Source organism: Aythya fuligula, chromosome 23 (assembly GCF_009819795.1).
Source record: "Aythya fuligula isolate bAytFul2 chromosome 23, bAytFul2.pri, whole genome shotgun sequence".
Lineage (NCBI taxonomy): Eukaryota > Metazoa > Chordata > Aves > Anseriformes > Anatidae > Aythya > Aythya fuligula.
The window spans coordinates 3537752-3551193 of NC_045581.1; the positions used below are offsets into that span (position 1 = coordinate 3537752).

At 60.6% G+C, this 13442-nt stretch overlaps 1 protein-coding gene across 1 annotated transcript in view; it reads left to right on the top strand.

The window, feature by feature from the left end:
* Window positions 1-12706, top strand: part of SLC9A1 (solute carrier family 9 member A1) — a 29386-nt gene extending 16680 nt beyond the window's left edge. The window contains exons 2-12 of the mRNA XM_032202359.1: window positions 3890-4350; window positions 5622-5872; window positions 6336-6553; window positions 6889-7091; window positions 7790-7879; window positions 8269-8339; window positions 8791-8964; window positions 9113-9227; window positions 9653-9754; window positions 10044-10116; window positions 10820-12706. Coding sequence (XP_032058250.1) covers window positions 3890-4350; window positions 5622-5872; window positions 6336-6553; window positions 6889-7091; window positions 7790-7879; window positions 8269-8339; window positions 8791-8964; window positions 9113-9227; window positions 9653-9754; window positions 10044-10116; window positions 10820-11142 — 2081 coding nt within the window. The 3' untranslated portion in view covers window positions 11143-12706. The remainder of the gene's footprint in view (window positions 1-3889; window positions 4351-5621; window positions 5873-6335; window positions 6554-6888; window positions 7092-7789; window positions 7880-8268; window positions 8340-8790; window positions 8965-9112; window positions 9228-9652; window positions 9755-10043; window positions 10117-10819) is intronic.
* Window positions 12707-13442: the final 736 nt, after the last annotated feature.

Sequence of the window (13442 nt, forward strand, 5' to 3'; positions counted from 1 at the left end):
GAGTCGTTAGGCAGGGAAGGAGCAGACGCAGTGGGACAGGGCTTATATAATGCCAGGCACGGCACCCGCCCAGCCGACAGCGCCGCTGCAACCCAGTTACGGCGAAGGAAGGGGGGGAAAAAAAAAAAAACGCATGTAGGTTGGAGTCTCTCCCAGGCTGTTGGGTTGGGAGTAAATATTTACGTGGTGCTGCATCCGTCAGCATCGAGGTCCTTGGGGAAAGCAGCCTGGGCCCCCCCGGTAGCACATGGAGCAGCCGAGATGGGAGCCTTGCGCCTGCTGGGGTGCGGAGCAGCCCTTGGCTAATCTCTAGTACAAAGCTCTGTGATTTCCAAACGTCCTTCCTCGACCTTTGCTAATGGTGAGGCTGGGAAACCAGTCCCACAGCTGGTTTCTGCCCTGACCCAGCCAAGAGCTCGCAGAGTCCCCGTGTTTGCCTTGTAGGGCAGGGGCTGGGCAGTCCCACGCCAGCCAGGGTAGGAGCAGGATGCGTGATGTGGACAAGGAACCGTTGGAACAGAAGCCATTAACGTGCAGATTTCCCTTTCCGTGTTTGCCTAGGCCGTCGAGGTTGGTGTTTACTCAACTGTTCTTGCCTTTAATAGTTTTGATGTTCTTTGATAGCGGAGGAACCGCCTCTGTGGGGTTTGTTTTCCAAGGCAGGAATCACGAGTGGCTGTGCACGCTGTGTGCTGGGGGTCACCGTTAGGGCAGGGGGGGAAAAGGGGTCCAGAAGGAGTTCCCTACTGATGGGGCTTGCAGAAACCCAGAGGTGCTTCTCCATCCGTCTGTCGGAGACCGGGCTGCCTCGTCCCCTCTGCTCCTGCAGGACTTGGTGGCTCAGGGTGTCCTGGCAGCGGTGTGATGGGTGCTGCATACATCTGGTGGCCAAGCAGCCTCTCCATCCGTGCCCCTCGCTCTTTAGGGCAGCTCCTCTTGTGCCAGCAGCGTGAGGCAGCGCCCTCCCCGCTGGGGTTCCCACTGGGACCCCGCACGGATGCAGCCTCCTGCCCTTTTGCTGCAGCAAAAAGCAGTTGGTGCTTAAAACAGGGAAAAAAATAATAAAAAAAAAGGAGTGCTGCAGGTGTTGCTGTGCCTGCCCTGCTGCTCAGCTCCTGCTGGGTTTGCACTGGAGGCAGAGGAGGGGTTTGCAGCACGCGCAGAGGGGAGCTGCAGTAAATGAGTCCCGGTTTGTGCAGAGCCATGTTTGTGCCAGGTAGCGAGGGAAGGGGGAGAGGAGGGTGGCAGCAGGTACCCGGCACGGCTCAGCTTTGGCAAATAACCCTTTACCAAAACCCTGGCAGCTGGGAGCAGGAGCAGGAGGTTTCCGTAAGGCTCAATCCACTTCCCTCTTCGCTGGATGTGTCCCGGCCACGTGCAGCATCCTGCTGCAGCCCCCCTTTTGTTCCAGGAGAGAAATTCAGAGGCAGAGCTGGGCTCTGGCTGCTCCCCCACCTCACCTGGGTCCCTTGCAGCCAGAGCTCAGCTGCATTTTTCCCCACAAACGTCCCTATCCCTGCCACGGGGTGCCAGCCTGGCACCGGGAGCAGCATCCCTGCAGGATCCCAGCAACAGATTGGTGCCGAGGAGCTTTCAAGCGCTCTAAAAATACTCAGCGGGGAAAGTGGGGAGCGAAAATGGCTGAGATTCAGCGAAATCAGAGGCATAATTAACATGCAGCCCATGTGAATGTATTTTTAGGGGCCTACAAAAAGGCTCTAAAACATTGAATTCACATCAGCACGCGAATGTTCCAGTTTAATGGGATCCTGGGGCCTGTGGGGAAGAAGTGAGAGATGCTTAATTGTCAGTGTTTGTGTTTTATTCATGACTGAACGTACCCAGCAAGCGAAAGCCAATTTGCTGCAGGCTTCTTGCTGCTTGTGTAGCTTTAAACTTTATTCCGGCCAGGGATGGCATATGCTGAGACATGCGATTGCCCAGTGTGCTAGAAGAGCTGGTTGTTTCCAACGAGCTGTGCTAGGAAAAGGGATTATCACCTCCGCTCTGGCTTGGGCCACAGCTGCCCCCCTTGTGCGTGACCGTCCGGCACCGCGGGGCCCCTCAGCTTTGAGCTTTGGGGTGCTCAGAGCTTGTGTGGGCTCCAGGGGGTGTTGGGGACTGAATTAAAATCCCATGGGGGTAAATCAGGAACTGCACCCAGTCCGGGAATCCCTGAGTGTGGATGGCCAGACACTGGCAGAGCGTTTGGAGGAAGCTCAGGCACGTCCCCTCGTGCCCAAACCTCACCAGGGCTGCAGCAGCCCCTCCTGGAAGGGATTTGAGGGGGGCCACGACTGCCCCGCTCCCCCCATCCCCAGGGGGCTTTGCTGAGAGTGGGTTGAGCCCCGTGGTGGTGCAGGGACCGCAGCCCTCCTGCCCATATGGTTCTGCTGCCACAAAGCAGAGAGAGAAACCGGGCTCCTTGCCCCTTACACCCGACATCTTCCCGAGCCGCCTGTGCTGTGCCGAGGCCGTTGTGGGGGCTCCGGGTGTCATGAACCCTCCATCCTCCGCGGTGCCGGGCTTGCAACTGGACAGCAATTGGAGGTTTGCTCCTGTCCTTGGAGCTGACTCACTGCAGGGCCTTCGGGGAGGCACGGGGGAAGCTTTTCCCTCCCCAGCCCTATTTGTGCGGCGCCGTCCCCGCTAGTGGAGGATGGATGAGCCGGCACCAAGGTGCAGCCGTTGTCCTGCAGGCTCGGGGAAGGTGAGGGCTCACTGCCAGCTCAGTGGCTCCAGGTCGGTGATGTGCTGGTGGCGAGGCGCCTGCCTCAGGAGGGAGGTTTTTATTGTTATTTTTTATTATTTTTTTTTTATCTGCTGTGAAACGATGTGCAGATGGCACAGCCGCGCGGCCGGAAGGAACTGAGGAACATCAGGGATGCCAAGTCAGGGTTCCTTATTTTAAACCGATTCCCCTGCCAGGGAACAAATGTGCCTCGCTTCAAAATAATAATTATAAATCCTGGGAGGGTGTCCAGGAAAACCTCTGGTCCCAAATCCTTCTGTGGGTATCAGTGCAGCGGAGGAAGCGCTGCTGTGCCCAGCATTGTGCTGCCTGCCGTGTCGGGTGCCCCCGTTGCTGCAGGATTTTTGGTGGCTGCGTGGCGTGCCTGTGGGTCATGGCTGGCTCAGAGACTTGCATCTGGGGTCAAGCTTTGGTTCAAAAGGGAATAAAGAGCTCTGCCTTACCTCGCACCCCAAGGAATAGCTCTGCTCCCCAGAGATATGTCCCATCTGCCTCTGTGCCCGTGTCTGCGGGGACAACAGGCATCGCTGCAGCGTGCCATGTAAAATGTCCCTGCTTGCTCCCGAAGCTGGCAGGAGGAGGAACAAGGACCTGCTCAAATTGCTGTCCCCAAAACCCTCCAGCGCTGCTCCAATCCTGCCACGTGCTCAGGGCAAGGCACGGAGCGCCTCGGGTAGGAGCCAGGCACCAGGGGACGGGGACGGCGCTGCCGCCTCCTGCCAGAGCCTGTAACGGCATCCGTGTGGGCAGCCTGCCGTCTGACGGGAGAGAAATGCCAGTGCCTACGTGTGCTCGGGATTAGTAACTCTGACGGGAAGAGCTGGGGCCAGCGACAGCTTGTGTGAGAACCGCCTGTGCCGCGGGCGGCTGGCGCAGGGGCTGGGGGGCCCCGGAGACCCCAGGCAGCGGCCACCAGGTGTTGGGCTGGGGCTCTGCTGGGTTCTGGGCTGTGAAAAAGCAATGTCCAGGGGGTGTGAGCCTGGTGGAGCTGCAGTTTCTGCTTTACAGCTTGGGAGCACGGGGAAAAAGGGGGTTAGAAGGGGAAACTGAGGCACACAACTGGCCCCTCGCTCCCACAGGGGTGCCCTCCCTCCGTTCCTGTCCCCAACGTGTGCCTTGCTCTGTCCTTCCCTCCAGGTTTCCATGTCATCCCCTCGGTGTCCAACATCGTTCCCGAGAGCTGCCTGCTCATCGTGGTGGGCCTCCTGGTCGGCGGGCTCATCAAAGGGGTGGGCGAGAAGCCCCCCATCCTCAGGTCCGAGATCTTCTTCCTCTTCCTCCTCCCGCCCATCATCCTGGACGCCGGCTACTTCCTCCCCCTGCGCCAGTTCACCGAGAACCTGGGCACCATCCTCATCTTCGCCGTGGTGGGGACGCTCTGGAACGCTTTTTTCCTGGGGGGGCTGATGTACGCCGTGTGCCAGATCGGCGGCAGCGGCCTCAACCACATCGGCCTCCTGGCCAACCTCCTCTTCGGCAGCATCATCTCGGCCGTGGACCCGGTGGCCGTGCTGGCTGTCTTTGAGGAGATCCACATCAACGAGCTGCTGCACATCCTGGTTTTCGGGGAGTCCTTGCTGAACGATGCCGTCACCGTCGTAAGTGGAGCCCGGGGGCTGGACGAGGGGACGGGGTTTTGCTTTGGTGTGACACCGGGATTGGCACTGATGAGCTCCGAGGTGCCTCCTGCCAGCTGGGCCACGTAGCTCTTTGCTCGCTTCTAACCTTTTGCAGGTGCAGAGCTAAATATAGCAGCCTAAAACACCGCAGAGGTGGTTTAAGGTGAAACTTTGTGCTTGGTGGACTGGGGGAGCCAAGAGCACGTGCCCAGCCGGCTACTGCGTCTCGGTGATGAGCCCGGAGCCCCTCTGCTCGCTCTGCTCCCAGCTGCGGGGCGAGGGGACATGCAGGGAGGGGACCAAGGGACGCTGCTTTCCTGGGCCCCTTGTGCAGGGACCCTGCCTGTCCGCCCAGCGGAGGCGAGCAGGAGCACGGAGGAGCTGTGCTGGTTCCAAAGGACGTCTGTGTCCAGTTGCTGGTGTGCCTGTCAGCCTGGCGTCCTCCTCTCTGCAGTGCTGACCTCTAAATTTACGTCTAGCCCACTGCTTTTTCCTGGCTCTTCTCCCACATCCCATCTGTCTGCTTCAGGGCTGGCTGCTCGGCGTGCTGCACAGGGTGAGGAGGAACGCGCTGTCCCAGCACGGGGCTTTTCCCAGGCGTTGTTCTCCCCTTTTGGCCGGGGGCTCCCTGCAGGGTCTGTGTCCTCGCTCCCCATCCCTGGGGAATGCTTCTGCCTTCTGCTGTCACATCTGTCCCTGCCCGTGCCCGAGGAATCGGCTCTGGCAGGCTGGAGCTGGCACCTTGCCCTCTCACCGCTTCAAGTATCCGTGTGGGATGCTCAGAAACCAGCGTCCCCCTCCTGACACCTTGGCTTCTGCTTTAAAATCTCTCAAGTAAATGCATCTGGGGGTGGGAGATGCAGCCCGGAGTGGGCTCCTCGTTGCCCTTTTAGCAGCAAACCAACCAAAAGGTTTGGGCTGTTCTCTGTGCTGAGCAGGGCAGGTGCTGGCTTTTCTCCCCATGTGGCTCTTGGGGGTCCCCCAGCCTGGATCCGTCCTGTTGGGAAGCAGGAGCGGTCTCCTGCAGGCTCATCCTTGACCGAAGCCCCTCCTGAGTGAGTGCTGGGGAGCAGAGCTGTCCTGGACACGTGTCCAGCTGCTCCGTGTCCCTGCAAGCCATGGAGAATGGGGAGCTGCCCCCCATGGGGCTGTGTCCGTGTCGATGCTGTCCCTGAGCAGCACTCCTCCGAGGTGAGGGTGTCTGTTGGCATCAGGGCAGCCTGAAACCCCCTCTCCCTTCTCATCCCCAGGTCCTCTACCACCTTTTCGAGGAGTTTGCCAACTTTGAGCAGGTGACCATCATCGACATCATCCTCGGCTTCCTCAGCTTCTTCGTGGTGTCTCTGGGCGGCGTCTTTGTGGGCGTCATTTACGGGCTGGTCGCTGCCTTCACCTCCCGCTTCACCTCCCACATCCGAGTCATCGAGCCCCTCTTCGTCTTCCTCTACAGCTACATGGCCTATCTCTCTGCTGAGCTCTTCCACCTCTCTGGCATCATGGCGTGAGTTGGGCACGGGTGGGATGAGATGCCCTCCTGTCCCCAGGGCAGGACCCCGTTTTCGGAGGATTTTCTCTGGTGTAACCACATTTTCTCTGTGGCGGTCCCAGCACACCCAGTGCGTGCCCGATGAGGGCCAGAGGTGTGTTTGAGCCAGGATATGCATGAAGGCAGATGAGGGAAGAGACTGTCCTGAGCTGTCCCATGGATCCCAAAGCACTGACAGCCCATTTCCCATTCTTCTGGGCACGTGGCAGCGGGCAGGGCCTGCTGAGCACTCAAAATGCCATGGTTTTGTGCTTCCTGGCTCCCATTCTCATTCCTGCCCTACTAGGGGGAAGGAGAAGCCTTGTGTTGTCTTCCCTGGAGGCCTTGGATAATTGCTGGTGTCTCACAAGCCCTGTCCTGCAGGGCCAGGGCTTGGGACTGTCCCCATGGCTGCTGAGTGCCCCGACCTTGCCCCTAGGCTCATCGCCTCCGGCGTGGTCATGCGGCCCTACGTGGAAGCCAACATCTCCCACAAGTCCCACACCACCATCAAGTATTTCCTCAAGATGTGGAGCAGCGTGAGTGAGACCCTCATCTTCATCTTCCTGGGTGTCTCCACCGTGGCCGGCCAGCACTACTGGAACTGGACCTTTGTCATCAGCACGCTGCTCTTCTGCCTCATCGCGAGGGTTTTAGGTGAGGTCCCGCTGTGAGGACAAGGTCCTTGGGGCCACTTCAGGGCTACGAGGTCCTGGTGTGCCTTGCTGGGGAGACTGGGGTTGACTGGTAGAGCACTGCTCCACCGTGGGCATTGGACCTTGCTGGTGGTTGGCTTTGCAGGAAGATGGGGTGAGGCCAAGACTACCCTAGACATGGGGTTGGGATGAGCAGGAGAGCACCCGCCTGCACCCGCAGCCCTGAGGGTATGACACTGCTCTGGCCTGCAAGCTGGGCTCTGGGAGGGGGGCTTCTTCAGGACCGGGGGTGTCCTTCACCATCTGCTCACCTGAGGTCCTGCCCCGCTCCCCCAGGCGTCCTGGTCCTCACCTGGTTCATCAACAAGTTCCGAATTGTGAAGCTGACGCCAAAGGACCAGTTCATCATCGCCTACGGGGGGCTGCGGGGAGCCATCGCCTTCTCCCTCTGCTACCTCCTCGACTACGAGCACTTCGACATGAGGGACATGTTCCTCACGGCCATCATCACGGTGATCTTCTTCACGGTCTTCGTGCAGGTTGGTGGCTCGCAGGTGGTCGTGCTGCTGTTACGGAGGGGCAGCGAGCGTTATGTGTGTCTGGAGAGCCAAGGAGCATGGCCACAGCCTCTGCCACTGTCCTCTCGTTGCTTTGCAAAGCTTGTCAGGCTCACAAGTGACACCGGCAGCACAGAGCCCTGCGGTTTGGCCATGCTGAACCCAGTCAGCTCCTGCAGGGCACCTCAACCTCTGCGGTGGGAGAGGCCTGACCTCCCTAGGGAAGGGTTACAAAGATGCTGAAGGGCCTGGGGGGGAAGATGTATGAGGGGCGGCTGAGGTCACTGGGCCTGTTCAGCCTGGAGAAGAGGAGGCTGAGGGGAGGCCTCATGGTGGCCTGCAGCTCCCTCACGAGGGGCAGGCACTGATCTGTTCTGTTTAGTGACCAGTGACAGGACCCGAGGGAATGGTGTCAGGCTGTGGCAGGGGATGTTTAGGCTAGACGTCAGGAAGAGGTTATTCACAGAGGGCTGTCACGCACTGGAACAGGCTCCCTAGGGACACAGTCACGGCACTAAGTGTCAGAGTTCAAGACTTGTTTGGACTGTGCTCTCAGCCATACGGTCTGAATTTTCGGGTAGACCTGTGTGGAGCCAGGAGTTGGACTCGATGGCCCTTGTGGGTCCCTTCCAACTGGGGATATTCGATGATTCTGTGATTCTTCCTGCCCCGGTCCCTAGGGCATGACCATCCGGCCCTTGGTAGACCTGCTGGCTGTGAAGAAGAAGCAGGAAACGAAGCGCTCCATCAACGAGGAGATCCACACGCAGGTAATGTGCTGCACCCAGCCTTCCCACACGCCTCTCTCCACCACCTTAGCCCTCTTCTTCTGCTTCCACCACCTCCACCTCTGTAACCACATTAGGTTTATGGAGCGGGAGCTGCCCCTATATTGGTGCCCAAGGTAAGGGGGGACGGAGCGAGGGGCTCTCCCCCATCTGTGTCACCCAGTGCCTGCTCCAACCCAGATCTCCACCTGGTAGCGCAGCAGCCAGGCCATTTGGGACTGTGCCACCCTACAGAGGCCCATCCTGGCCCCACAGCCCCAATTTCATACCCTATTGAGTGCCGTCACCCCTGGGGTAGGGCGAGTCAGGGTGGCGGGGAAACGCAGGCAGCAGCCCCACAGGCTGCCCATGCCCTGGGCCTTCTCTTCTAGTTCTTGGATCACCTGCTGACGGGGATTGAGGATATCTGTGGCCACTACGGGCACCACCACTGGAAAGACAAGTGAGTACGGAGCTTTGGTGGCTTGGGGGGACCTGGGGGTGAGGTGGGGAAAGATTTGAATCGCCACCTAGCAGGATGCCCCAGCCCAAGGCCAGGGTTTTCCTCAGGCTGGAGTAGCAGCACAAGTTCCCTCCCTGATGATATATGGCCCTGGGTTGGGCGTGAGTGAGGCTGTGGGGCTGCACCCCTTTGTCACACCACGAAGTGCACACAGCAGTGTGGGAACAGCTGGTGGCCGGTCCCTGCAGGAGCTCAGGTCTGTCCACTGTCAGCAGGAGCAGTGGCGTGGTGTTTTTGGAGGCTGCCTGGTTCTGGAGGGGTTCCTGACCCATGCTCGAGGGAAATGATCCATCTTCTGCTGGCCTCAGCAGATTGGGGAGCAGGGAGCGGGTGCTAAGGCGGGGGGAAGACTGACATATTGACCTATTTCTTCCCCCGTGTCCTCGGGAAGGCTGAACCGCTTCAACAAGAAGTACGTGAAGAAGTGCCTGATTGCAGGGGAGCGCTCCAAGGAGCCCCAGCTCATCGCTTTCTATCACAAGATGGAGATGAAGCAGGCAATCGAGCTGGTGGAGAGCGGGGGTTTGGGCAAGATCCCCTCTGCTGTCTCCACGGTCTCTATCCAGTGAGTTCTCCAGCCCTGGCCACCATGAGCCTCCCAAGGGCCCTGGCTACGGGGTGAACACTCCCAGTTTGTGGCCGCGGGGCAAGCAGCCGTTCAGCCCTGCCATGAGCTCTCACACTGTGACTCTGAATCTTCTCTGTCCTTGCAGGAACATCAACCCCAAGAATCTGCCCGTGGAGCGCGTCATTCCAGTCCTGTCCAAGGACAAGGAGGAGGAGATCCGGAAAATCCTTCGCAATAACCTGCAGAAAACCAGGCAGAGGGTAAGGCATGACCCTGCACGGTGCCTCTGCACCCCGCGTGCCCTCTTTGCTTCCCTGGGGGTGGCCAGCACAACTTCAGCCAGAAACCCTCGGGGCCAGGTCTGCATTTCTCCCAGGGCATCCCTGAGCTCAGCCCTTTGTATTCTTAGTCTGGCTTTCTCTCCCCAAGAGGCTTTTTCTCTTGGGACAATGCTGAGGGGAAAGCTGGCTTGTTGGCTGAGCCTGGTGTTTAAACCCTTGCTGGGTCACGGTGGGTCAGGATGGGGCACCCCATGCTAATGTACAAGGGACGAGCCACCAAACTGCTTGGACGCTCTGTGCCCACTGGTGGCTGTTTCATCCCATCCCTAAGGGAAATGATAAGACCTTTCTTTGCCTTTTTGCGAGGTTTTTAACCCGTCTCCTTTTCTCGGGCATTTTCCCAGTTGCGATCCTACAACCGGCACACGCTTGTGGCTGACCCCTACGAGGAAGCCTGGAACCAGATGCTCCTGCGCAGGCAGAAGGCCCGGCAGATGGAACGAAGTGTATGGAGGGGACACTGGGGCGGGGATGGGGAGGACAGGAATGCAGACTGCTCTTCCCAGCCTAGGAAGGACAGCGGTGTGCTGTCTGTGGCTATCTGCCCTCTGATCGTCCCAGGCTCACAACAAGTCCTTGCAGCACGGGTGGGAGGACGCGTGCGTTTGTTCTCTGCTGTTGCTTCTTGCTTGTTCCTGTGGCCTGGGGTCCTGGAAGGTTTCCCCTTCCCTTTTCATCCCAGCCACTCGCCCGGAGGCAGCCCCTCACGCTGCCTTCCCTGCGCTCTCATTGCAGAAACCGACCTACCTGACGGTGCCGGCTCACAAGCTCGACTCGCCCACCATGTCCCGGGCTCGCATAGGCTCAGGTAGGGTGGTGCTGAGCTGCTGGGGAAGTGCTGCTGTCGCTGTCATGCTGAGCACCGCTGGCATTTGGGTGCTGAGGCACTCGGAGGCTGGGCTGTCCCGTGTCCCCTCTGCCAGCTCTCTGACCCGGATTGCCCAGAGCTCCCCTTACCTCGTCCCTGCAGCCGTATTTCCCAGCCCTGCCTCTCCCTGACCATTCTCAATCTCTGCTGGGGAGAGGAGCAGGATTTCCCAACACCCAGACCTTCCCCTGTCCTCCTGGCTTCTCCATCACACATTCACTTTGCCAGCTTTGTCTCTCTTCTGCCCTGTGTGTCCTTCCCTCCGCTTTTGGGGACAGCTTGGAGGAGAGGAGGCTGAGTGTAACCCGCTCGGCGCGACGCGGCACTGCGCTGCTTGGGTGCTTGCTGAGACCGTGTTTAATCACCAGAGGGCAGCTTTGCCCCGTGCAAACCCTGCAGTCCTGGGCAGCCGGGCTGCTGCCTTTCCAAATAGAATGTGGAGATGGGAAAAAGGGCTTAAACAGCGTCTCGGAAACAAGAGGGAGTGAGCCCAGGGGTCCAGACCCCAATCACCTGGAGTGCATTATAGCTGGAGGTCCTGAGATCCCCTTTCCCTGCTGGAACCCCCCAGGTTGACCCAATTTGTTCATGACAGCAGCAAAACGTGAGCTGGGCTCTGCCTGACACCTCTCTGCCCCCCCAGATCCGCTGGCCTACGAACCCAAACCGGACTCGGAGAACCTGCCCATCATCACCATCGACCCGGCCTCCCCGCAGTCCCCGGAGTCCGTGGACCTGTCGAACGAGGTGCCCAAGGGCTGCGGCGGCCTGCCGCCCTCGCCCGAGGAGGATGAGGAGGGGCTGGTGATGCGGGTGAAGGAGCCTTCCTCCCCGGGCACTGACGATGTCTTCACCCCGGGGACCAGCGACAGCCCCAGCAGCCAGCGGATGCTGCGGTGCCTGAGCGACCCGGGGCCTCGGCCGGAGCCGGAGGAGGGGGAGCCCTTCATCCCCAAGGGGCAGTAGCGCGTGAAGCCTCGCGCGTCTCCGTCTGGTTTCTCTCTCTCTCTTCGTTTGTTCTTCTCTCTTTGACCCCCCCGCCACCACCTTTTTGGTTCCTCTATCACTACACGCTGGGTTCTGGAAGGAGAGACCGTCCCGGCCGGCCGGGGACTGCCCGCAGGGCTCTGCCCAGCGAGCCACGGACCGGCCCCGAGGAGCAGGATGGAGCCCCTGGGACTGCCGGCGGTGAAGGGGACGGGGGCACCCGGCACCGCCGTGCCCTGGGGGGGACACGGACAATCCCAGGGCCTGGGACTTGCCAGGCCTCGGCAGGGCTTCCCCAGAGGCTGCCCCCACCTGCGTTGACTCAGGACCAGCGAGCGGCTCCTCAGGGTGGCTCTGGCAAGCGCAGCGTGGGCTCTGGCTGGACAACTCGGGGGGCCCGCGGGGGCTGCCTCGCAGCACGGCTTTGCCTCTCCTTTGCTTCGCTTTTTATCCGCCTCCTCGCCTCGATTCTGGAGGGGGGCTGGGGCACACACCGCCTCCCTCGGCAGCCTCCCGGGGACCGCGGGCTCGTGTCGGCGTCCCCTTGCCTTGGCTGCTTCCCCTGCGGGGCTGGCTGCTGCCCGGGGGCACCTCCTCCAGCGCTGCATTTCACGCCGGGTCTTGTTAAATTTAATATCCTATAGCCATGCGAGGGGGACCCGGCTCCCCTCTCGCTCCGAGCGGCCCTGCAAGCATGGGCCTCGATGCCTCTCGTCTCCTGGAGCTGCTACCTGTCACCCAGCCCTTCGGGGACCCCGCTGCAAGCCACCACCGAGTGCCCTGGAGGCCTCAGAGCCGTGGCGAGCACCTCCTGCTGCCCTCGCCTGCCCAGCAGCACGGCTCCGGCCCCGTGCACGACCCCTTAAAATCCCATGCGGGGGGCACAGACGGCACTGGGTGCTCCTTAACCAAAGACAGCCTCCGGGTTCGATGTCCGCGGGGAGGTGGCGTGCGGATGATTGTATTTTCTCCAGGGTTTGGATGTTTTTTCCTTCCCCCACGACCAAGAGGAGCTTGGGAAGAGCTGGGGACCGGCTCCTGCTGCTCACCCAGCACGGGGGCACGGCGGGGCCGGGAGCTGGCAGGAGGGGGCCAGCTGGGGGTGCTGAGGGTCCTGAGCTCGGAACGAGCCCCGAGACTTTGCTGGGAGGGAGCCTTGGGTGTTCGGGTGGCTCGCAGCCCTCCCTGGGCTCAGGACCATCCCGCGTCGTGCTCAAGCATGTCATCGTGTCCCCCGTGTGCCGCCTGGTCCCCACCACGTGCCATGGGGTGCTCAGCACCCCGGGGGGGGGCGCCCAGAGCTGCCTCCCCTTCCCCGTGCCGTGCCTTGTCACGCGTCGTCCCTGTCCTGCTGCCTTCGTGCGCGCCCATTCCGGGACCCCCGGACCTTGCCTCGTGCCTGGCCCCGGGGTCTGGCATCCGCGCAGCTTCCTCCCGCTGGGGCGAGCGCCCGCCGTCGCTGTCTGTGTGTGCCTGCGTGCCCTGCTCTGTCTCCAGGAGGAAAAAAATAAAAATAAAAGCAATGAAAATTCTCTTGTATAAAAAGGAAAAGAAAAAAGGAAAAAAAAAATAAGCCACACACATGTAAAGAGAATCTCGTTTGTTGTTGTTGTTTTTTTTTTTTTTCATGAATAATAAATTAATGTTAATTTTTCGTGTTTTCTTTCCGGCTGTTTGGACTCCTGCCCCTGCCGCGGGGCACCAGCCGTGTCTCAGGGGGCAGCTGCAAGACCTCACCTCGCTCTTTGGTCTCTGTGGGGGTGCTGGGTCCATCCCTCAACCTCCCACCGGGGCTCTGGGGGCCCTGCGGGGCAGCGACAGGCTCGCACCAGCCCCGATGCGTCGCTGCTTGTCCCAGCACCCATGGGTGACGGCACCGGGCGCGTCCTGGAGCAACAGGGCTGTCCCACACCCGCAGCTCATGCAGCACGAGCCAGCTCCGTCAGCACAAAGGATCCCGAAGGCAAACCCAGCCCTGAACTCCTCATCTGGGTGCTGGACATCGCCGAGCCCGGAGGAAGCCTCGAGGTGTTGGTGGTGCCCACCCCGGTGCATTGTCCCCACGCTGTCCCCAAGGAGGAAGGACAGACCCTGCGGCAGGGCACGGCCGAGCCTGTGATCCCATATCTCAGATCTGTGCCCAAATTCCTGCCCTCAGCTCACCCTCCTGGCCCGGGGAGCTGTGCTGGGGCAGCAGCTCTGCTGTGGGTGCGTGAGGTGCCTGGCGCTGGCTGCTGTCCCCAGGGTTGGGGACATGGGGACCCCTCCTGCCCCGCCAG